The following is a 25529-nucleotide window of genomic DNA, read 5'->3' on the forward strand; positions in this document are numbered from 1 at the left end:
AGTACAAACCAAACTCCATGCTCAGCCTAATGAGAGAAGACCTGGACTCTGACAACTTGCCTGAAGGTAAAAGAAAAATTCAAGTGAACTGTTGCTAAGTGTCACAGGCCTGTCATGATAACCATAGAGGGGGCAGGGGACCACTACAGACAGCCTCTGTGAGGAGGAGGTGATGAAAGTTGTTTCGGGGAAAGAGTCTATGGAAGAGGTATCCCAGGAGGTTAGAGATTAAAAGCATTTTTAAGGGAGAATAGAAGGAATAGGAAAAATTGTCCTTCACTATTTATTCATCTACCTTTGCTCTGCCTATCCAAAACCTATATACAGTATTTCATTAGGTATTAGTCCATTTTCTGTGTCAGCATCTTTGCTGATTGCAAGTCAACACAGGGGAGAAAAATCACAGCTTTAAGGTATAATAATAAAAAAAGGGTAGTCTACTTAGTAACAGTATCAATTTAAAGTTAGATTTCTGTGGGGGGAGTAGTTTTCTTTAAGTAAAAAAGGCCTGAGTAGTTCAGAATGTGGTTTTTCTGAAGTTTGTGAAACAGAGGTATGTTAGAATTAAAAATGAGTCATACCCAGAAGCCTTTGTGACTATAGTGTAAGAGTCTGATAGTGTAAGAGTCTGGAACCACATACTTACCTGTTTGCCCTGCACTAAAACATTAGTAATGGATGGGGCCAGGCTGTCCACTACTTTACATAAAAGACTTGCTGCACGGCGAACAACCGACCTGGGGGCAAAGAAAAGAGCAGGCCAGAGGTTGAAAAGTCTAAAAGATGATGAATGTATGGGGCCCTTGACTGGCAAGACTTAAATATATGCACAATGTGGACCTTAGACAATAATTTGGAAAAAAAAAAAAAAACAACCCACTAAACTCAAGACATTGAGCCTAACAACTAAAATTTCTCATAGGACTAAAGAAGAAGGGAGTCCTTATCCGCATCTCTGCCAGCAGGTTGTCTCACAAGTTTTAATTTCCTTTGATGGGTATACAGTATGGCATGAAGTGTTTTTTGATTTTGCATTAAAATTCATTATTCAGTAGAGCACTTCAACATGTCATCTATTTCTATAACCACTTTAAATTGTATTTCTTTTGGTAACTGGATAACCAAATTTCTAGGTTAGGGGGCTCCCTTATAAAAAAAATACCTACATACTTTTTTTTTTCTTGGTAAAAGCCAAAGTTTTAAAATTTACACTGCTATTTATTATCTTCTGACAAAAAGGCTTTATTATATAGAGAGAACATCTTTCTTTTAAGCACAGCACATGCAGTATATAAGACTTTTTTCCTCAAAAGTGAAAATTCATAGAACTTTTACATAAAGAAAAAAATGTAGGTTAAAACTGTTGATTTGTAATACTAATTTGAAAAGCTACTTGCACCCATATGTCTATAGCAGCATTATTCATAACAGCCAAATATATCAACCAATATGCCCATTGTGACAGATGACTAGAAAAAGATGCTGCAGTAAATATGTTCTATGGAATATTATTATTTTTTCATGAAAGAGAGACTATAATTTGGAGGACAAAATGGGTGGAAAGTGAATTGAATATGCTATGAGAAATGAGAAAGTGAAAACAGTTATCAGCTGGTTTCACTCACTTGTAGAAAATAAATAACAAAAGCAAACTAAAACAAGAAAACTATCTTCCTGGTTAGGTAAAAACTATGGTGGCTGAAGGATAGAAATGAAATGGGCATAAGAGAAATTAGTAGATTTTTTTTTGTGGTAGGATGGTACTGGAACTTTAGTGGTGGGTATAATAAGTCATATATATATATATATATATATATATATATATATATGTATAAAACTAAACCTCTGAAGTTTTACAGTACTATAAGATATTGCTAAATCATTTTTATTAAAATGCTTATTTTGTGTACTTCAAGATAGCCATGGAAGCTAACTTATAACAAGCATTTATACTCCTTAATCTGAACACAGATGAATTATAGGAAATTAAGTCAGTATTTAATGAAAGTTAGTGAAACAAACACTTCCCATTTTTCAAAAAGGCTTTAATTCACACATTATAAGGCCAAAATATAATGTTTAGCCTTCAGGAATACAAATAAGCCCACACATTTCAAGCAGTTTGAGTTTCCACATTCTGTGCATGTTACCTGTTTCCCATGTACCAGTAAAGTAGTAATGTGTGGGGCTATAGAGGAAGAGAATTTCTGGGTAAATGCAGCCCCATAGCGAACCGTCAACCTGGTATGTCAATGGAAAGCCGTAAGAGGGAAAATATAAATAAAACCTCCAGGGGTTTGTTATTTTAAACTGGAAGTCAGTAATCTACATATTTGCTAGCTAACGATTTATCTTTATATAAGATTATAGACCATATTTGCAACTTGACCAAAAAAAGTATCTATTGGCTTTATACCTTAGTGTTATGAATTTCCAAAAATTTTTAAATTTAGCCACAGTATTTCTTCTGGGTTATAATTGTAGAAATACAGTCTTCACATTTAAATAACAAACTTAATTTAGACTTAAACCTAAAAAATAGTATAGTTATTACAAATCACAGAATCAAAATACTGTTAAGATTTTCATTTTCCTTCTGACACCCTTATTTTAAAGGTTAGAAACCCAAAGCTTACTGAGTTTAAGGGAGTTTCTTGTGATATAGTCTGGTCACTTTTTTTTTTCTAAATTAGATAACAGTGAATAATTTAAAAGTACATAGAAAGCTCTTGAGAAGCTTTCCTAATGGAGTCATTTTCAAGTCAATAAACACCTTCCTTCTATATAAAAATTAAATTGAGTAAATAATAAAAATATTCTTACTTCAGAATGTTAGGTTGTGTGACTGAAATAGTTAAAATGGCTTCAAAATACAGAAGGCCATGCATTTAGGCAAACCTATACCATTATGAATTTTATTTATACTTACCTAAATTTATTTCAATTCCTATGAAGAGATTACCTTCACAAAACATACCAATTTTTTTATAGGCAAGTACTATCTGGGATCCATTCAACTTACATGGTGAGAGAACTACCTTATAAGCAAATTATATGAACTTTCGGTCTTTTCATTGCATTCCATAAAACAACAGGTTTCTTGAATACAAAAATGGAGATTCTAAAATGCCTTGCTTAGTCAGAAAAAGTACAGTAGAGGAAAAGCTTATCACTCCAGAGAATTCTTCCATGGTTCTACTCCTATGGATGTATTTATTCCCATTCATGATTTACTACTTTGGGAGAGCCATAATAAAATGGACACAGGAAAATCCTTAGAACAGTAGAATGAATAGTGAGTACTATAATCTCAAAGTTTAAAAGTGAGAATCAGGACAAATATGAAACTCATTTAAAACTGACCCATTACCCTTAGGCTATTGAACATAAAAATGTAAAAAGAAACAGAACAGTGATACAAACCAAAGCTTTTTGCTGCCGGCTCTTCTATAGACTCTCTCAATGTGATCTGAAACAGTACCTAGACATTGGATAACAAAGTCTTTGTTGAGATAAGTCTTTTATTAAGTGCATAATATCTATTCTCTATAAAAAATCAAATTGAATATTTACATTGTTCCACTAAAGTTAACAGATAACTCTTAATGTTCTGGACTACCTGAAATTTGAATATGTAACTCAAATATATAATGTGAATGTCCGCAACCTTTGTTCCTATTTGAATGTAGGATTTTGAGGAAAATATTATATCCTCGCAAACTGAAACTACAGTGAAACTCTACCTCATACCTGTGAGAATGGCTTCCATCAACAAAACAGTAAATGACAGGTGTTAGAGAGGTTCTGGTGTGTGTATGTGGTGGGGGGTATGCTACACTGCTGGTGGGAATGCAAACTGGTGTAGCCCCTTTGGAAGAATGTACAGGGGGTCCTTAAATAAAATGAAATTACCTTATGATCCAGTAATACACTTTTGGGCATTTATCCAGAGAACACTGAGACAATTAATATGAAGGAATATATGTACCCTAAATTCATAGCTGCATTATTCACAATAGCCAAAGCATGGAAGCAGCCTAAAATAATTGCCCACCAACAGATGACTGTCTAAAGAAGTTATGGGATATATATATCCTATATAATACTACTCTGTACAAAATGGAGGACCCCCCAACACTTCATCTGCACTATTCCAGCCTTTAGGTCCATGACTGATCGACAATTTGTTTGGTTTTGTATGTTAACTCTCTTTTCAGCCACCAGGTTCCAGATACGAGCATGATGCCAACAGACTTCCCTGGACAGACAACCCCACCAATGTCTCCTGGAGCTCCACTTCGCCAGAGCCCCACCCTAGTAGGGAAAGAGAAAGGCAGGCTGGGAGTATGGATCAACCTGTCAATGCCCATGTTCAGCGGGAAATAAATTACAGAAGCCAGACCTTCCACCTTCTGCATCTCACAATGACCTTAGGTCCATACTCCCAGAGGTATGAAGAATAGGAAAGCTATCAGGAGAGGGTATGGGATATGGAGATCTGGTGGTGGGAACTGTGTGTAGTAGTACCCCTCTTATCTTATGGTTTTGTTAATGTCTCCTTTTTATAAATAAACAAATAAATAAATAAAACTGTAGACTAAAAGAAAAAAGAATACTACTGTGTAATAAAAAGGCATTATTGTTTTTTAAAATTCAATATAAAAATAAAATTGGGGGAAAACACTTAACTATGGAATCATCAGAGGAAAACAGTCATAGGGAGAATCCAATTCCAAGGCCATCTTCATCTTACTATTGCACAAAAGTAATTTAGAAGTTCATACATTAATGTATGCCACATTTGGGGATGTAATTGCATGTTTTCCATTTAATCTTGAAAAGAAAAAAACTGCTTTGTCATTCATGTGATCAGGCTTCAGTCAGGTGTCCACTATACGTGCGGGAAGCTTCAGTAATGTGATTGATATCTCTATTTAATTACCTATTTTTTTCTTTTCCTATCCAAAAATATGTCATAACTTTTTTGAAAACCCAATAAAAGCTTATTCTCTTAGATATAGATTCTTACCTTCTTTAGTAATGAAGTGAGGGCCTTCTCTTTTGAGTAGTATACCCAGTAGGATAGCTTCACTAGCAAGACAACTGCAGTCCTGAAAATGTAAATTATTTTGATTAACTAGAATGAAATGGATACAAAGTTACCACAACAGGCCTGGTGAAATAGTTCACTTCTCTCTTGGGGATATAATCTAAGGAATCAAACACACTCATCCAAAAAAATATGTGTATACCTATAGCAGCACGATTTGTAAGAGCCAAAAACTGGAAGCAATCTAAATGTACAACAAGAGGTGAGTGGCTAAATAAGTTGTGATAATAAGAATAATAACTTCACTTTCTTCACCTCATCTTGGAGTTTAAAGGAATCAGGTTAAGAGAGATAATCCAGAAAGAGAAGGATGAATATCTCATTCATGAACAGAAGTTGAGAAAGGAGAATAGAAAGAGGAAACACAAAACAGAACTTGGATTGGGTTTGGTGTATTGAACCAAAGTAAAGAACTCTGGAGGTGGAGGTGGAGGGATTCAGGACCTGGTGCATGATGGTAGAGGAGGACCTAGGCTGGGGGTGAGAGTGTTTTGCAGAAACTGATAAATTTTGTACACATGCATCAACAGTTGCATTTACTATAAACCATTAATCCCCCTATCAATAATAACAATAAATAAATCATTGAGTGTGCTACTTTGTCATGTATATGACCCTATTGCAATCCTGAACCTCATTGAAGGAAACTTTGCTGGTGTGATTGTTTCTCTCTCTCTCTCTCTCTCTCTCTCTCTTTCTCTCTCTGCCTCTCTTTCTATCTAACACAAAAATATTACATGAGTAATTAATCAGAAAGCCACAAGAGAGAAAATATTATGTCACTAATATACTACCAATCATAAAATTTAAGTATTCACCTCAGGTATTTTTGGGACAGAAAACAAATTGGATACCTGTGGTAACAAGATTTAATATGCACATTTTTTTTTTTTAGGAAAAAAAGATAAGCAATGGGTAGGAAACCTGGCTAAATTAAAACTGAGTCTGCCACTCTGAGAGATTGAGTTATCTCACTACTCCCATGATAACTTTACTTAGTTAAATGGGAGACCATATTGTTATCAACTTGTAGAAATAAAGTTCAGAGAAGCAAATGTGCACTGTGCTATGGGCTTTATGTTTACTATATTCTTGTTTCTGTAGATCAAAAGATAATGTCAATCAGTAATAAAGACTGATAATATATGGAATAATATATAAGCCAACAATTTGTATTGTCTAACTAGATATTAGAATTTCAATTCTTTGGATAAATACTACACTCTTCCATACCTCTCCTTTTGAAGATTTTTATTTTTATGAAAGAGAGAATGAGAAAGGCCAAAGTGCCACTCAATTTTGGCACATAGTGGTGATAAGGACTGAACCCCTTCAATATATTTGGGACATCCCTGATTACACTGACCAAACAATTCATTTGGGTAGTGTGCCTACTTTATTATCAGCATGGCCCAGATTTGAGCCAGGTTCCTAGCCCACTGGAGGATATTCCTTCTACCACTCTCTCTTTCTTTTGAAAAAGAAAAAAAGGTTGACTTGGAGTAGTTAAATCCTGCTGACAAAACAACAACAATAACAAAGATATGAATGATTATGTTAGACCACAAGAACAACCTCTTACTGCTGCTCCAGGTACAGACAGGCTGTCTCCCTAGAGGTTAAACACCACCTTCTCTAAGAGGTGAAAAAATAAATAAATAAAGCTTGCCTCTGGGAATTACTACTTTATCAGTCTTACTCAGGGAAGTGAATCTCACGTTCAGTTTTTGAAGAATCTCATGGGTGGGTTTGTTTTTCCATTCAGTAACAGCAATATCAGGTTGTTCTTCCAGTTCAGGAGCATTTGGGGTGCTGCTTTGTCGCTTGACCTTTGAATGTTTGGGAAGTTTTAATTCCTCAAAACTCTTAAATTCTGGTATCCTAAAAATTAGGAGAAAAAGTTTCATATGACTTCCATTTGAATGTAATCTCAAGAAATAACAGCAATAACACAAAGGGACTTACTCTTCCGTGTCACTGATTCGCAGGAAATCAAGTTGTTCTACTACAGCTCCAGATATCAGTGTCTGAAACACAATTGAGAAAAGATTAACAACTCTAAAATTCTTCAAGCTGTACTATTTGGGTTGGTGTCTATCCTTTCCTGAAAGTGTATAAAAATCAAAGACTTTACTTAGACAACAGGCACAATTCTTAGGCAATTTTTAAAATAAGTCTTGTAAAATCAGAAAGGCTTTCATATACTACAAAGTTTCCTGAAATAGAACATACATGTCAAATTCAAGAGTGAAAAATTAAAAGAAAAATGAACATGAGATAAAGTGATTTTTTCTTCTTTGAATTGTGGGTATTTACATTTAAGCTAAAATTAAAACACTGCCTATGAAAACACTCAAATGTCTAAAATGTTTTAAAGTAATAAAAACCAATATGATATACTAAACTTATTTTGTGAAAAGACAATGTGAAATTACATTTTCAATTCTGCTTATGTGATATGTTCCCAAGTTTTAATGGCTGAATACATCCAAATCACCTTTTTTTTTTTCATGATCATGAGGGCGTTGATTATCTAGATTAGAGCTTTTCTACATTCTCCCAAAGAATATTTGATCACCCTGGGTCCATAGTCCCAGAGGGATAAAGAATAGGAAAGCTTCCAGTGGAGAGGATGGGACACAAAACTCTAGTGGTGGGAACTGTGTGGATTGTACCACTCTTATCTAAGGGATTTGTTGATCATTATTAAATCAATAAAAAAGAATATTTGACCACTTTATTTTAAATTAGTTACTAATTGATTATGGGTTGAATAAGCTAAATGAGATCAAATTCAAATACTATTCTTTGAATAATAAAATTGAATGGTAGCTCATAGTCATTTTTAGTAACATGTCTTCTAATTTCTGATAAATTATCAGATAAAATTGAGAAATTTGCTTTTTCAAGTTTTTAAAATGTATTTATTCATTGTTAGATAGAGACAGAGAGAAACTGAGAGGGGGAGGTAGAGAGGGAAAGAGATAGAAAGACACTTGCAGCACTGCTTCACCACTCATGAAGGTAAGGACCTGATGCTTGAATATGGGTCCTTGTACACTGTAATGTGAACACTTAACCAGATGTGCCACTACCTGTTCCAAATTGAGAAATCTGTATCAACAAAACAAGCCATATATTGTTGTTTTTAAAAAGTAATTCTGGGAGTCGGGCTGTAGCGCAGCGGGTTAAGCGCAGGTGGCGCAAAGCACAAGGACCAGCATAAGGATCCTGGTTCGAACCCCGACTCCCCACCTGCAGGGGAGTCCCTTCACAGGTGGTGAAGCAGGTCTGCAGGTGTCTATCTTTCTCTCCTCCTCTCTGTCTTCCCCTCCTCTCTCCATTTCTCTCTGTCCTATCCAACAAGGACGACAACAACTATAATAATTACAACAATAAAACAAGGGTAACAAAAGGGAATAAATAAATAAAATAAAATATTTTAAAAAAAGTAATTCTTCAGTCAAAACTTTATATATATGGCCTTCTCTATCTTGTCCCTATTGGTTTTAAATATGAAGCAAGAGGGCATATGGAATGTTGTTCTTGTTAACTAAGTATTCAGAGTTTTACTTAATCACCAATGGAAATTCATAACAAGTAGGTCATCAACAAATACATACTACAAATAGCAGGAAAAACATGTTACCAGCAATCACACAAAATTCTCTTTGTAGAATTTCCATGAGAAAGACCAAGCACACAACTGATCTGCACATTTTTATGTGGATCATTCAATCTAGGTTTGAAAGTGTAGTCTATCTGCTTGGGCAGATATCAGTAAACTCAATGAAAGTAGAATTTCCTAAGAAAATAGTGGTGGGTGAGATCAAAATAGATAGTCCAGGTTATGGGTAATATGTAAACCATTAGAAAAATTCTGGTTTTCACTTATGTGAGAAAGTCACTGAACATGTGACATAATTTAAATGCCCATGTAGAGTAGGAAGATGATGTCTTATGGAGGTTACTAAAAAATTTAGGCGAGCAGTGATAGTAATTTGGACCACCATATCAGTGCTAAAAATAATAGGAAACATTTCATTGTGGATGTAATATAACAGAGAAAATGGGATTTTTGTCATGAATTGTATGAAACAAAGGGTCAAGAATACCTAATTCTTCTTTCTCTGGGACAGTGGAAAAGGCACTAGATTATTAAGCATGAAGTCCTGAGTTCAATCCCCAGCAGCACATGTATCAGAGTGATGTCTGGTTCTCTCTCTCTCTCTCCTCCTATCTCTCTCATTAATAAATAAAAAAAGGATATCTAATTCACCAGTGACAACTAACAAATAAAAATAACAACTTTAATTTTTATTCTTGTAAAAATCATTAAACTTGTGATACTTTATTTCTTACTATAGTTAAACAATTTAAATAATATTATATACATATAAAACACAATATTCAAAAAGGTATCCTATCAATAATACTACATTATATCACACAACATGCTTTCAAAAAGGACATACTACCAAAGAGTGTACTCTATAGACCCTTCACTCTGCAGTCCTACTGGCCTTATTTTTGTTTAGCTTTCCTGCTAGATTATTTATGTGCCATTAGAACAGAGGTCCAGTATAATTTTTTTTATTTTCTTATTCAGAATACATTTTTCTTAATGAATTAATGATTAACAAGATTAGAGGATAAGAGGGGTACAATTCCAACAATTCCCAACACCAGACATTAGGAAGTAGTAATAGGTGTAGGTGTGACTTAGAAAGGGAGAGAAGGTAGGACCATAGAAAAAATGGGTAAGGGATACAGAGCCAAGATGGCAACTTGCAAGCAGCAGCTGGCGTGAGCTCCAACAAGCAGAACTTGTGACCAGGGATTCTCTGTATAGGGTAGGTTACTGGGCCGTCCTCAGCAGGAGGGTGAATATGAGGTCCTAAGGGTGAGACCACTCTAGGGTTAGAAGGCAGAGGCCAGGGGGCAAAAGAAAGAAAATCTTTTGATTATTTCAGAAGCTCACCCCTCCCCCAACCTCATAACCAGCCTGCAGGGACTGGAGAGCCTCTCCTAGCAGGCTCCACGCTGAGCTATTTTCTTTACCAAGATTCCTAGCTCATCAGGGGTGTCATTCCAAACCATTTCCTGTTTTGTTTTCCTTCTTTTTTTTAAAGTGGCTGGAGCTCTATTTGAGTGAAAAAAATAACTGACCAATCAGACTCACACCTGCCTGGGGAAGACTAACTGGAGGGTTTTTTTTTTTTTTCTTGTCTACTTCTTACAACTGGCTGTCTTTGCTCAGGCTGCCGGATCTGGAGCTATCCAAGCTGCAGACTGACTGTTAGGGCTTTTTCCTCTATTCTATTTTATTATTACTATTATTATATATATGTGTGTCCCTTTTGCCCTCCTCCTTCTTTAGGTTGACCAAAATTAACTGTTGTTGTTTTCTCCATTGCTAGGTGACTGGGTGTCCTATCCAGCATGAGAGGAAATTGTTTCTCTCTATCTCTTCCTTCCACTCTCCTTTCTCCCTCCTCCTAGCTAATTAAAAAAAAAATGTCTTTCCTTTCACTGCTTTTTTTTTTCTTGTCTTCTTTTCTTCCTTCCTCCTTCTTTTAATTTCTGAATTCACTGATACTCCTTTGTGAATTATTTTGGGGAAGAAATCTGACTCAGAGTGGACTCTCTCTCTGTGTGGGTCTCTCTTCTTTATTTCCCTTTCTCCTCTTGCTATCCCTAGAATTTATAGTGGACAATAGATTTGCATAATTGTCTATTCTTGCTTTTCATTTTTTTCCTTTCTCTTTCTTTTTCCTTTAGATTTGGTTGCTATTTTTTCTTGGACTGGAGGTGTTGTTTGGCTAGCTAGCATTGGTTGAACTTGCTTCAGTTACAATTGTAATTTCTGAGGTTGGGTGACTACATTTATCATAAAGGTATTTAATATAGTGTGGCTTGTACTCAAAACACAACAACTGAAGAACTACAGAACAGAAAAATAAAAAAACACACCAATAAAAAGAAAATGGTTAAATCAAGAGCAAATAAAACTGCTACCACAATAAATCAAGACAGGAACCCAGAAGAAACTCCAAATCAGTCAGAAGTAGCCATAGATAAGAAGAGCATTCAAGCAATAATAAAACTAACAATCATAGAAATGAAGACAACTATGGAGGAAAGAGCTATCAGAATTAGGAAAACAACAGATGAGACCCTCAAGGAAAACACAAGCTACAACAAGTTTATTAGAGAACTGAAAGCTGAAATAGCTGAACTAAAAGGTCAGTTAGCAGAACAAGCTAATACTATAACTGAACTGAAGAAAGAAGCTGAGGGAAGGGAAAGCAGACTAATAGAAGCAAAAACAGAATTATCCAAACAGAGGATGAGCTAGAAAAAAAAAAAAAGAAAGAAAGGAAGGAAGGAAGGAAGGAAGGAAGGAAGAAAGAAAGAAAGAAAGAAAGAAAGAAAGAAAGAAAGAAAGAAAGAGGTGGGTGGTGGTATAGCAAAATAGTTATGTAAAGATACTTTCATGCCTGAGGCTCTCAAGTCCCAGGTTCAATCCCCCACACCAGCATAAGCCAGAGCTGAGTGGTGCTCTCGTAAAAAAAAAAAAAAAAAAAAAAAAAAGGTAAAAGAGCTCAAAAAGAGATTGAGAGATACTGAAAGCAACAACAGAGACATATGGAATGATCTCAAAAGAAGTAACATTCTTATAATTGGCCTGCCAGAGGAAGAAAGAGAGGAAGACAAAGCGCAAGGACCAGTTAGGATCCCAGTTCAAGCCCTGGCTCCCAACCTGCATGGGAGTTGCTTCAGAGGCGGTGAAGCAGGTCTGCAGGCATCTCTCTGTATCTCTTCCTCTCTATCTCCCCCTTTTCTCTCAATTTCTCTCTGTCTCTATCCAATAACAACAACAACAACAACAACAACAAAAAAAAAAACACTGCCCTCAGACCACCTAGTAAATGAATCCACCATGCAAGAATCTTTGGTCCCAAATACAACTTTCTGAAGTTTTGTTGCTGTTGTTGTTTTGGTCCTATGCTCAAAGATGAATGAGTTGTTATTAAATATATAACAAATACTTCCAATATGAAAAGCAAAGTAGAGAAAAGACACCTGGGAGAGAGAATGCAAAGAGGAATGTTTTTAAATTGTATAGTTAACAGTCCCCCAAAGATATAATATGTAATATTAACAAAATACAAGCACAATATTCTGTAAAAGAGAAACTAACGATCTGACACTCAAAACAGAAAACTCAGTAAAGAGAGAGCTGTTCCATGATAAATATCAAAGAAATTTCCCAAGGAATTATTACAAAAGGATAAAAAATAAAAAATTAGAGTTAAAGATTATAATAGTGATTAAAATGTATCAAGCATGTATAACACAAGTACATGTGAATGAATATATGTATATGCCACTTTTTTCTTTATTGGGATATTAATGGTTTACAGTCTGTGGTAAAATATAGTAGTCTGTACATATGTAAAATTGCTCAGTTTTCCACATAACAATTTAACCCACTCTAGGTCCTTCTCTGCTATCATATTCCAGGACCTGAACCCTCTCCCTTCACTCCAGAGTCTTTTACTTTGGTAAAATACACCAAAGTTTTAAAAGGTTTCCTATAAACAATCACATCATCACCAAAAACATGTCACATATCAGAACATTCTAAAAGCTTAGGATAATGGTATTAAAATATCTTAAATATACAATATTAATAAATGTCAATCAAAAAGCACATCTTGGACTAGAGTCAGTGTGAATGCCATTTGTAATATCTATAAATGTCCTTTGTCTTATTAGTCTTTGCAGGCTCCTATGTGAAAGACTCTCAGAGAATTACAATTTTTACAATAAATAAGGTGAATAAGCATATCAGTAGTTCCTGCTCAGGTTATAAGAGAATGTTAAAGATCATAAAAAGAGGTTAAAGAAGTGTTTTGTTTTGTTTTGATCTGGGTTGTTTTGCAGAACTGGCCCTTAAAGTTTAGTAAGGCTTCAGAAATCTTAGAGAGAAATATATTTTATGGATACAAATGAGATGAATGTTTAGTGTTTAGTACAAGATAACTGTGATTGTGGGTGGAAAAGCTGTTTATGGACAATAAGAAACACACAGAGCTACTGTTATTTAGATGTTGTATTATTCTAAATGTGATAATACTATTTCTACATCAGATATTATTATGAAGTAGAGGGAAAAGGGCACTGAATCAAATAGTCCAGCAACTTGTATCTGCACCTACAAGTTCAAGAATATATATAGGAAGTCATTTCAGCTCTCCAGATCCCAGCTTCCTCCAATGAAAGAACTGAAACTATAGATGAGTTGTTTGAATTCTTTTTGAGCCCCCAGCTCCCCACCTGCAGGGAGGTCACTTCACAAGTGGTGAAGCAGGTCTACAGATGTCTATCTTTGTCTCCCGCTCTCTATCTTCCCCTCCTCTCACCATTTCTCTCTGTCCTATGCAACAACAACGACATCAATAACAACAACAATAATAACTACAATAAAACAACAAGGGCAACAAAAGGGAATAAGTAAATAAATATTAGTAAAAAAGAATAAATTCTTATTGGGAAGCCATTTCAATTGTTCAAACATAAGATTGGTCAGATAAACTAGGATGGTAACACAGATAATAGAAATATAGGTAAAAATAAAATAAACTTTAAGACAAAAAGCTTAACTAGAAGATATATTAAGAAACACATCTTTAGCTGTGGATTAACTGAAACAAACTCTGAAAACAAAAATGCACTGACATTCAGAAGACTACCTGTAGACGATCCACATGAACTTTGACTCCTCCAACAATTCCTTTTTTAAAGGCTGCCAACATGTCTAAAATGGGGTTGAATCGGCTACCTCTAAAAATTAAATGAAAAAAAATTCATGTTAATAGAATGAGGAGTTAATAATATATTAGTAAATGTGCTTTATACAAAATACTGTCACATGCAGAGAGAGATACAAAAATTATAATAGTCCTTGCTTCCAAACGGTTCACAGTTTTATTGATCATCCTACCTTATATTATCTTCACGAATGAGAACAAGGAAAAGTGGACGTCCATGCATTTTCCAGTACTGCTTAATGAACTGTAGTGCATTCTATCAAAAATGTAAGAATAAAGTAGGATGTAAAAACAAAGCTTATCTTAATCATAATCTTTCATCACTAATGAAAGAATGAACAAAGCTCATATCAAGACAACTCACAAGAAAACCTTGGCTGATATAGGTTACTGAATTGTAGAAATGTTTTAAGATATACATACATACAAGTATGGATACATATAAATCAAGCTAGAAGATATTTTGATTTCAGGAATTTTATTCTTAGAAGTAATCAGATAATACCCGTTTATAAATACCTTTTTGATGATATAACATAGTTCAAAAATGGTCAAATAGGGAAAAATCAACCCAGGATTATTACATATAAGATTAATTCTCACACCACAATATAGTGGATTTACTTTTTTTTAATCATTTTTATTGTGGAGCTAATGGTTTACAGAGTAAATGTTGGCACAGGAGTACAGTTTCTCATTTCCCTATGAAAATTCTTTGCAGAATACTCTCACGTATTGTGGATTTATATATATTTATTTATACAGCAGGTAGAAGAAATTAAACTGAATCTGTATAAACTATCAGAAATGTGGAAAGAATTATATATTTGATTAAATTTCTATTGTTATTATCATCTTACCAAAGACTTTACACTTCACCATATGCCAGGAACTAGTCTGAGTTCAGAACAGGCCTATTATTATTCAGTTATATGCATGAGAAAACAGAAATATAGTTAAAAATATCTTGTCCAATATTGCATAGATGGCAAATAATAAAACCTAGATTTTAACAAGTAAATTTTGACTCCCAACTTCATGCTCTAGACTATGGTCCTAGCTCATTTTGAAGTGGAAAAAGGAGTATAGATTTTAACTAACTGGATATTATGAAGTTATGAGTTAGCTGAATTCACATTTGGTTTTGGTTTTTTAAGATCTATTGATTTGTGTGATTGAGATCCAGAATCCAAAGCATTGTTGCTCAGTTCAAGCTAATATGGTACCAGGGGTTGAACCCAGGGCCTCACATACGTAAGTTCAGTGATTCGCTGCCATCCTCTAGTTTAGATTTTGTATGATATTCTTAATAAAGCAAATTATTGTGCTAACTCAATTTTTACTAAAAAGGAGATAAATTATTACTGTTCTATGAACACTGTTTCCAAAATTAACTCCCCTCCTTTTTAAACTATATCCTTTTATTTCATTTGTAGAAAGGCATAGTAAGCAAAGTTATACAACTTTATATAAAATAGACTCCATCTACTATAGTTGGAAAAGTCATGATGTACTTTTCTATGTTTTGTTGTGCAAAAAAATGTGTCATGGCTTTTCTTACAACCCAGCATTATTCTAATATCACAAGTTATTTAACTCCTACAAAACTGTACTTGTTTTACTTTTATATTTTACCTTGTTAATCTATTGGTATAGACATACAGACAGTTCAATAACATGACAAAACCAAAACAAGCTAGAAACATTTTTTGCATTTCAATAAAAAGGTATTAGAAGCTACCTTTATGTCATCTATCAGCAATAAAACGTCTTGAGACATGTAGAAATCACTTAAGTCGAAGATGATAGGATAACAAACCACAGTTTTTCCTAGAATTCGATAAATCTGTAATAGATGATTTTACAAAAATAAATACAAAATTATGCTATCCAAAGGTTCTGTAAAATAAAGGGCTTAGTTAACATAAGTCCTAATAAAAACTAAAACTGATGTCTAATTGTAAATAAGCAAAAAAATGTCATTTGATATTTCGTTGTATTAAGAAATTTTAAAATTTCTTGATTGAATCTGTATGGCTTTAAACTTAAAATAATTCATCTCTTACTGTAATGCAAAAAGGAATGTTACATAATCAGGTAACTTGCAACACTTAGAAACAATACAGTAGTGAAATTCTTATTATTTCCTAAATCCTGTAAACTCATACAAAGTATATGACAAGATTTGTAGAAAGTTCTGAGAATTAACTTAGGTTAATTGTGAGAATGAATTGTGAGAATGGATGCATAGCAGATCAAACACCATTTCAGACTGTGGCATTATAATCTGAACATCTCTGTATAAAGAAATTTTATGAGCACCTTTGATGTACCAAGGCAGCCAATGGGCCTATCTGGTCTCCCAGAAAGTCCTAATTTTTCATTGATACCCAGATGGAAGTAAGCCTGTAAAACACAAATTTATAAATCAAAGTCAGGCAGGAATCCATGTTTTCTTTTTCCTGTCTCAATTTTCCTCCCCCAAATATACCCCCTGCCTCATGGTTGCCTGTTGATTCCTGGTATTTCCAAAGAAAAAGAAGCTATACTTGAAGGAATACAAGTTAACCAATGATATCAATTTAAGATTTTGTGATATGAAGAGATTTTTATATTAAAGCTTTTACAGATCTACTTGGCAACATTTTATTAGCGTTTGACCTTGGTCTTACATTGTATAATTTCCATGGCTGATTCATAAAAAACCAAACAGAAAGACAAATGCATTTTGTGTTATAAAAAGTATGGCTATTTTAAGTTCAGAAAATAGAGTTTGGGCTGGGCACATCTTACCGTGCGCAAGGACTCAGTTTTAAGCCCCCTCCCCCCTCCTGAAGGGGGAATGCTTTGTGAGCAGTGAAGCAGTGCTACAGGTGTCTTTCTCCTTTCCTCTCTATCATCTCCTTCCCACTCAATTTTTATGACTCTATACAATAAATAAATAAAATACTGAAAAATAAAACAGAGGCTATAACTTTCCTACTAGATTTTTATCTCCAAGCATCTCCTGGGAAATGGAAATGTCTTTAGTGATTTTTCTAATTATGCAAATCTTGTGAAAATTTTAAGGCAAATACTACATCTCCTTAGTCCCTTAGGTAACTACAATTTTACTTTGGTATATGTTCAAAGAGCAATTTCTCATGTGATATAAGTGTCGATAGAGTCACAAAATTTTTAATAGCTATAAATGGTTCTCTTAGGTTTTCTTCTAGTTACTTCATATGGAAATTAGTTAGAAATGTTCAAACCTTTAATTTGCCTGAAATTAATTTTTGTATTTGATGAGAGGTAGAAATATAACTCAAATTTTTCTAAATGAAAAATCAAGCAAACTATCTTTACACCAACTGATTATGATTTGAACTAATTCTAAATACCAGTTTCATCATACACAAAATTGTAATCACCAATGCTCTGCTCCTTCTGCTAAGGCATATGCACATCTAGGTCAGAGTCAGTTCTGATGATTCTTTATCCTGTGCTGTATTTGTCAAGAGAACAGCATCCTTTCAGTGGGCACTGTGCCTAGAACAGAGCTGGTACTCAGGAAATACTTGATAAATGTTCTCCCAAGAAATATGCACTGTAGATATTGCTTCTGGAATAGCATCAGTTTTAGACAATGGCAACTAGCCAGGAAAAATACTCCAAGCATATGCTATTTCACTGTTTGAAAGCACAATGCACAGTACTATATGGAGTGTCTTTTTGTTCAAGTAGTTTCAGTTTTTCAGGAATAAATGTATCTCAAAGCCACTTTAGCCAAAAAGAGAAAGACCAATACCAAATGATCTCACTTAATGGTGGAACTTGAGAATAAAGGAAAGTAAAGGAGGGCATTAAGGTAAAACGTAGACTGTGTGTGCTGTGTAGCACCAAAGCAAAGAATTCTTGGGAAGGAGGGACAAAGACAGGATGATGTGGCACTGGGACCCTGGTCTGACTCCTTGATGCCCATCAAGGGGATATTAGAGACTATGCATAGATGTTAAGACTATACTGTAGGGGACAGGCAATGGCATACCTTGTTAAGAACACAGTGCATAAGGACTAGGGCAAAAGGCCCTGGTCCCCACCTGCAGGGGGGAAGCTTCATGAGTGGTGAAGCAGTGTTGCAGGTGTCTCTCTTGAGTCTCTCTCCCTCCCCTCTTAATTTCTCTGTCTCTATCCAATATAAAGTATAAAAGACTATATTGTAAATCATAAACCCCCTAATAAAATTTTTAAAAACACTTTACATTTCTTCTGATATATTAGCCATATATATGTTAAAAAGGACTTAACTAGGTAAATTTTCTTAAAATACTTGTATATAACATTAAAAGATTTTAAACTTTCTGAACCAAATAGTAACATGTCTATTACAATTAACTAGAGAGAGCTGGAATGCTACTTGAATTCCAAGATAGAGATAATATTGTCCCCAGCTTATACTCATTGATGCCATTTAGTGCATTGAAGTTAGTAAAAACCAAATAAGGTCCATCATGAGGCATATTGTATCTTCTTCCCTACACCATGAAACACTAACTGTCCTCAGTAAAAGGCCTGCTCCTAGTGTCTGCTGTCCTGTATCCTGAAGTGAGCTAAAGGGGATTACAACTTCACAGAAGATAATTTACTAATAGAAGTTTAAGGACTCTGGAAGAGCAAAGCTCTGGAAGAACTGATACCCAAATTCTGTTTTTGTTGCTAGTGGGCAAGGTCTTAGTTTAACTAGCACCAACCTGAGGCCCTGAATTTTCCTGCACAAAATACACCTTACCTCTATCAACTTTAAAAATTTGTCATAGCATCAAGGCTTTGACCACAAACATTTATACTATCCTAATCAACTTAATCTCAATTACTTGAGAGAAATTATTCTCAGCATTTCCACCAAACATCAAAGAGTTCATTTCTACATTGTTTTGCTTTAATAATTATCAGACAAAATGATAGTTTGCCAATAATTAGACATCAACAATTTCCTGTTTCAAATGAGTAGGAATGTTCCTAAACACAAGTACATCACAATCTGTCAATCGAGCAGAACATGCTAAATGCCTCAAAAGTCACCACTTAATAACACCCCAAGTGGACATATAACTTTATCAAAGACACACTCAGATTATACTTTATAATTTCTTAGAGACTCAGAAAACCAAAAGGGCTGGAATTACTTCAGACACTAATCATTAAGGGTACAGAAAGGAGGTAGTTACTATAAAAAATAAATCAATAGTAAATATATATATATATATTTACTATATATATATATATATATATATATATATATATGGTTTATCTAATAGTTAATGAGAAGGAAAATAATCAAATCACATAAAGGTTAGAATTCCATACAACTAAGGTGTATTTGTTATTTAGGTTATCAATCTAGGTCAGTTACAGATTTCAGCAATAAGTTGTAATCAACAAGCTTATGAATATACTGTGTACACACTATGAATTTTTAAACAAGGTCTGATAAAGATTGCCCAATTTAATTAAAAAGACTTTTTAGATTAATGATCTTTTCACAGAGTTGAATTTTAACTAAGCTTTGTGACTGTCAACTAGTCTAATCATTATGCTCTAGTACCTTCACAAAGTAAAAAGTAAATCAAGATCACTTACTTTAACAAGCTCCTGCTGAGCCCATATCTGAATAGGTTCTACCTGTTGAGGAGTTTGAGTCTGAATACCATATGTGTTCAAGAAAACTTGAAGGCTAAATAACACAGAGAAAAATAAGGAGGAATACATAGTTTTAGACAATGTAGTTATAGCTATAAAGGAAAAAAAGATATGTACAAAGAGACCATGCTAACTTCAAAGCACATCATCAATTTGTTAGTGCTATCAATGTACCATCTATACTGGAATCCAGATGTGTGTGTGTGTGTGTACATGCACACCCACAGATGCTTAAAAACTGATCAAATGGGTACTTTGGGGGTGAACAGAGAGGTTAATTGATTTTGAGGGAGTCGGGCACAGCAGATTAAGCATACATGGCACAAAGTGCAAGGTCCTGCGTAAGGTTCAATCCCCAGGATCCCCACATAAAGGGGGGTCGCTTCACAAGCAGTGAAGCAGGTCTGTAGGTGTCTTTCTCTCCCCCTCTCTGTCTCCACTCCTGTCTCTATTTCTCACTGTCCTATCCAACAATGAGGACATCAAGAACAACAACAATAATAACTACAACAATAAAACAAGGGCAACAAGAGAATAAATAAATAAAAATTTTAAAAAGTCTTTAAAAATTTTTATTTTGAAAATGTCTATGTTTGTGCTGATTTCTTAAACTTCCCTCATATTTGGGAGCTACTCTCTATCCTAATCCAGCTTTCTAGTCCTACTCTCAACTCTGACACCATTTTCTTAGACAATACTTTTATTTTATACCTGCATGGTAGTGATCAGGTTCAGGCAAAAATTACTAAACTCATAGGCCCCTTGGAACATACCTAAAATAGATTTCCTATCTTCTTCCAACATGAAGACCGCTAATCTTATCTGCTCTACTCCTACCTTTGGGTTCCTGTTTGTTAACTAATTTGTCCTGCTTTTTATCTTACTGACTTACAGCCACAAGTTGCAGACTCTATCATGATGCCATCCTTACTTTCCAGGGTAGATGACCCCATCAATGTATCCCAGAACTTCACCCTCCCCGAGCCCTACTCCACTAGAAAAAGACATAAATAGGCTAGGAGTATGGATTAACCAGCCAATGTCCATGTCCAGTAGAGAAGCAATTAAAGAGGACAGACCTTCCATTTTCTGTACCCCATAAAGAATTTTGATTCATTTTCCCAGAAGGAAAAAGATTAGGGAAGCTTCCAATGGAGGGGATGAGATACTGAACTCTGGTGGTGGGAACTGTGTGGAATTATCACCCTGTTATCTAACATCTTGTTATTCATTATTAAGTCACTAATAAAACTAATATTGTTCTGTCACTTAACACAGCATTAATAACACTTTTGAAACCCTGTCAAAGAGTTTATGAAATCAATGTCTATGGTCATAGTCAACTGTAAGTAAAAACTATTCCTTTCCTTTTACCTCCCCAGAAAACACATCACTCATCTTAATTTCATACCGTTGACTTTCTGCTACAAGTGCTACGTGAACTACCAGATCATTTTCCAGTGGGCCCTGTAAAACAGAATAAAGGAGAAAACATTTGAAAATATCTGGTCATTATCAGTTACAATGAGAATCAAAGGCAATATTAACTATCTCTAAGAAGTTCATTAAAATTATGGACACTAGCTGGCTTTAAGCAATTGCCTCTCTTTCCTTGCTTTCCACTGCCTACTAATCAATTTGATGGTGCAGACAAAGTAATGGAACACTAAGGATTAGAGAATCATAAATCTCACTGGTACCAGAGGGGCTAGCCTGTCAGTATTATTTTGAATGATGCACTGGAGTAGTTTAGAGATTGAGAGTCATTTTACATCATTTAAATCTAAAGGAAAGTGGTAGAACTAAAAATAAAAACTCAATTTATGTATCCTTTGCAAAAAAATGAAAGTAAGTTAAAATTGTTCATTTGACATCTTAACCACATATAAAGCTATTGCCTTTCTTGCTAGCTAATTTTCCTTTGGCACCCTATACATCAAAATAGCTTTATTCTAAAATATAGTTTTTATGGCAAAGAGTGAACTACCCAGTTGACTATGCAATTAGCATTATGTTCATTAAATACAAGCTGTTGTGTTCAATAGTTCTAATCAAAGATAATGTTGGATATTTGGTACATTTTTCTGTTTGGAAAAATCCCTTATTAACACATTGTTAGTAACATTGTTAAAACAGTTAAGTGAAATAAGTCAGAAACAGAAGGATGAATATGGGATGATCTCTCTCAGGCAGAAGTTGAAAAACAAGATCAGAAGAAAAAACACAAGTAGAACCTGAACTGGAATTGGCGTATTGCACCAAAGTAAAAGTCTCTGGGGTGGGTGAGGGGGAGAATACAGTTCCAAAAAGGATGACAGAGGACCTAGTGGGGGGTTTATTGTTATATGGAAAACTGGAAAATGTTATGCATGTACAAACTATTGTATTTACTGTTGAATGTAAAACATTAATTCCTTAATAAAGAAATTTGAAAAATGTTGAAATCCAATTTTGAGTGTACATATAATCAACAGAGAACATTAAGAAACAATAACCTGCAGTACTAGAAAACTTTGAAAATACTGATAAAATATAATCTATTTATAGTGATGAAACCAATATTCCCAATAACATACTGTAAAATGTTTGATTTACCATCATTCACTTCTTCTCTATGATATTCAATATGCCAGGAGAAGTTATGTATGATGGAAGGCAAGAAACAATCAGAATACATATATCAGTAGTAAATACCACACAGTGAAAAGAATGGTACCCAGAATCATCATGAAAATGTCATTTCACTGCAGCAACAAATGCTGGAGAGGATGTGGGGACATCCTCTTACATTGCTGGCGGGAATGTAAATTGGTACAGCCTCTGTGGAGAGCAGTCTGGAAAACTCTCAGAAGGCTAGACATGGACCTTCCATATGACCCAGTAATTCCTCTCCTGGGGTTATACCCCAAGGACTCCATAACACCCAACCAAAAAGAGGTGTGTACTCCTATGTTCATAGCAGCACAATTCATAATAGCTAAAACCTGGAAGCAACCCAGGTGCCCAACAACAGATGAGTGGCTGAGAAAGCTGTGGTATATATACACAATGGAATACTATGTAGCTATCAAGAACAATGAACCCACCTTCTCTGACCCATCTTGGACACAGCTAGAAGGAATTATGTTAAGTGAACTAAGCCAGAAAGATAAAGATGAGTATGGGATGATCCCACTCATCAACAGAAGCTGACTAAGAAGATCTGAAAGGGAAACTAAAAGCAGGACCTGATTAAATTGTAAGTAGGGCACCAAAGTAAAAACCCAGTGGTGAGGGGTAGACATGTAGCTTCCTGGGCCAGTGGGGGGTGGGAGTGGGTGGGAGGGATGGGTCACAGTCCTTTGGTGGTGGGAATGGTGTTTATGTACACTCCTAGCAAAATGTAGACATATAAATCAGCAGTTAATTAATATGAGAGGGGGAAATCAATTGTATGTCTCAAAGTTTCTCAAAAGACAAACTGAATCTTTTTAATATATAGGCTATGTATTTGATATGCGGATTCTCTCAAAAGCCTAGACCAAGTAGATTAGAAGCATCCAATAGCACAGCTATATACAAGATACTGGGTACTGTACAGCAAACCATAACAAAGGGACTTTTCAAAGTTAACCCAATTAACAAATAATGTGATGATAATATTAACTATCGATTGTCTTTTTGAACCCTAAGACAGCAGGAACCTCACATCTTCACTATAGAACCCCTACTTCCCCCAGTCCTGGAACCCTTGGATAGGGCCCACTTTCCTGTATGCATCTCCCAATCCATATCAAATAATATTGCATCCGCCGATCACAACCTAACCAAAGCAACGATTGCCACCTCAACATGCTTCACCTCAGACTGTATCCAGAGACTTCACGTGTGGAATGACAACCCTTCAGCTTCATCACTCAGGTGAGACCTTTCCTTTTATAGTACACTCTAATTTCATCTCAGGTAGTTCACTTTCTAACAAAGTCCCATAATCTAGATATACACCAGTTTCTGTGAGAGAGAGCTTATGTGCACACGTATCCATAAACTACTGCAAAATATATACCTGAAAGCAGAAGTACACTAGAGTTTGCAGTGAGTACCTCCCTAACACTTCCTCTCCACTATTCCAAGCTTGGGATCCATGATTGCTCAACAAATTGTTTGGCTTCATATGTTAACTCTCTTTTCAATCACCAGGTTCCAGATGCCACCAGGATGCTGGCTAGGCTTCCCTGGATTGAAGACCCCACCAATGTGTCCTGGAGCTCAGCTTCCCCAGAGACACACCTTACTAGGGAAAGAGAGAGGCAGACTGGGAGTATGGACCGACCAGTCAATGCCCATGTTCATCGGGGAAGCAATTACAGAAGCCAGACCTTCTACCTTATGCAACCCTCAACGACCCTGGGTCCATGCTCCCAGAGGGCTAGAGAATGGGAAAGCTACCATGGGAGGGGGTGGGTTATGGGGATTGGGTGGTGGGAATTGTGTGGAGTTGTACCCCTCCTACCTTATGTTTTTGTTCACTAATCCTTTCTTAAATAAAAAATTAAAAAAAAAAGAAAATGTCATTTCAGGCAGGCTTCTATATGATTAAAATGAATATATAGGAGAAAATATGATGTAATAAGCCAACAAAAATACACATTAAATGTTATAAATTCTATTAAATTTATAACATTAAATGTTATAAATTCAAAAATGGATAATGTTACTCAAAAGGATGAGAAAAATGAATTATTCAAAATCTCATCAAGACTTCTAACAACAAATGAAAACAGTAAGTCTTATTCCTCTTGGATGAAATCTAGTATTTGCTTCATCAAAAGAAGTAGCAATATTAAAGTAGATTGTTGTCTACAATCTTCAGACAATTAGAAAATTTTAAATAAAAGACTAGTGAAGACATATGCCAGGATGAAGATGCTATTTCAATAACAATACATAAGATAGTTTACAGATTCTAATGGGAAAATTGATGTTTTCTTTTTGAATCACAGACATGTTTGAGATAATGTTTCCATCTGTATGATAGAGTACTAAATTTAAAATTCCTATTATATATCTTAAACCACAATGAGTTTAGATGGTTAAAGAACTCTTTCATTACAAAAATACAGCATATTAGAAAGTTGTAACGACAAACCAACTATCACAACAGAGTTTGGGCCTTGATTTGGGGATACAATACAATGCTAAGTGACTCAGGAGAAGAATGAATGTGTGGAGCCAGGGGTTTGATTCTTGGCAATACATTAAACAAACAAAAAAAATCAAAAATCTAGTCAAGCTAACTACAGGTAAATAAAGTAAAATAAAGTAATATATGTCATAGTATGTATTTCACCAGTGCTGTGCAGCTTTGGTTTGCATTATTTTTTATTCTCTAGAGAGCTTGAGATCAAGTCTCAGTCCAAAGGGGAAAAAAAAGCTGATTTGTTACTTTTAAGACTTTCTTTCTTTTTTTTTTATTTATAAAAAGTAAACACTGACAAAACCACAGGATAAGAGGGGTACAACTCCACACAATTTCCACAATCAGAACTCCGTATCCCATCCCCCACCCTGATAGCTTTCCCATTCTTTAACACTCTGGAAGTATGGACCCAAGGTCATTATGGGGTACAGAAGGTGGAAGGTCTGGCTTCTATTAATTGCTTCTGTAATTGAACATGGGCATTAACAGGTCAAATCATACTCCCAGCCTGCCTCTCTCTTTCCCTAGTGGGGTGGGGTTCTGGGGAATCGGAGCTCCAGGACACATTGGTGGGGTTGTCTGTCCAGGGAAGTCTGGTTGGCATCATGCTAGCATCTGGAACCTGGTGGCTGAAAAGAAAGTTAACATACAAAGCCAAACAAATTGTTGACTAATCACGAACCTAAAGCCTGGAATAGTGCAGATGAAGAGTTGGGGGGCGGGA

At 35.1% G+C, this 25529-nt stretch overlaps 1 protein-coding gene across 7 annotated transcripts in view; it reads right to left on the reverse strand.

The window, feature by feature from the left end:
• The window catches only part of PHKB (phosphorylase kinase regulatory subunit beta), a 258964-nt gene that overhangs the window by 42344 nt on the left and 191091 nt on the right, over positions 1-25529 (reverse strand). For 5 of the 7 annotated variants that reach the window (XM_060185615.1, XM_007536683.2, XM_007536681.3 and 2 more), the window contains 11 exons: positions 21038-21093; positions 19567-19660; positions 16270-16353; positions 15689-15793; positions 14121-14203; positions 13870-13960; positions 7076-7137; positions 6829-6991; positions 5030-5111; positions 3424-3481; positions 647-737 (listed from right to left, as the gene is read on the reverse strand). In XM_060185615.1, the coding sequence (XP_060041598.1) occupies positions 647-737; positions 3424-3481; positions 5030-5111; positions 6829-6991; positions 7076-7137; positions 13870-13960; positions 14121-14203; positions 15689-15793; positions 16270-16353; positions 19567-19660; positions 21038-21093 (969 nt within the window). Of the gene's footprint in view, positions 1-646; positions 738-2150; positions 2242-3423; positions 3482-5029; positions 5112-6828; positions 6992-7075; positions 7138-13869; positions 13961-14120; positions 14204-15688; positions 15794-16269; positions 16354-19566; positions 19661-21037; positions 21094-25529 lie in introns of all 7 variants that reach the window. The other 2 variants (XM_007536682.3, XM_060185614.1) reach the window with 1 other exon arrangement.

The sequence above is a fragment of the Erinaceus europaeus genome, chromosome 2 (genome assembly GCF_950295315.1).
Source record: "Erinaceus europaeus chromosome 2, mEriEur2.1, whole genome shotgun sequence".
Lineage (NCBI taxonomy): Eukaryota > Metazoa > Chordata > Mammalia > Eulipotyphla > Erinaceidae > Erinaceus > Erinaceus europaeus.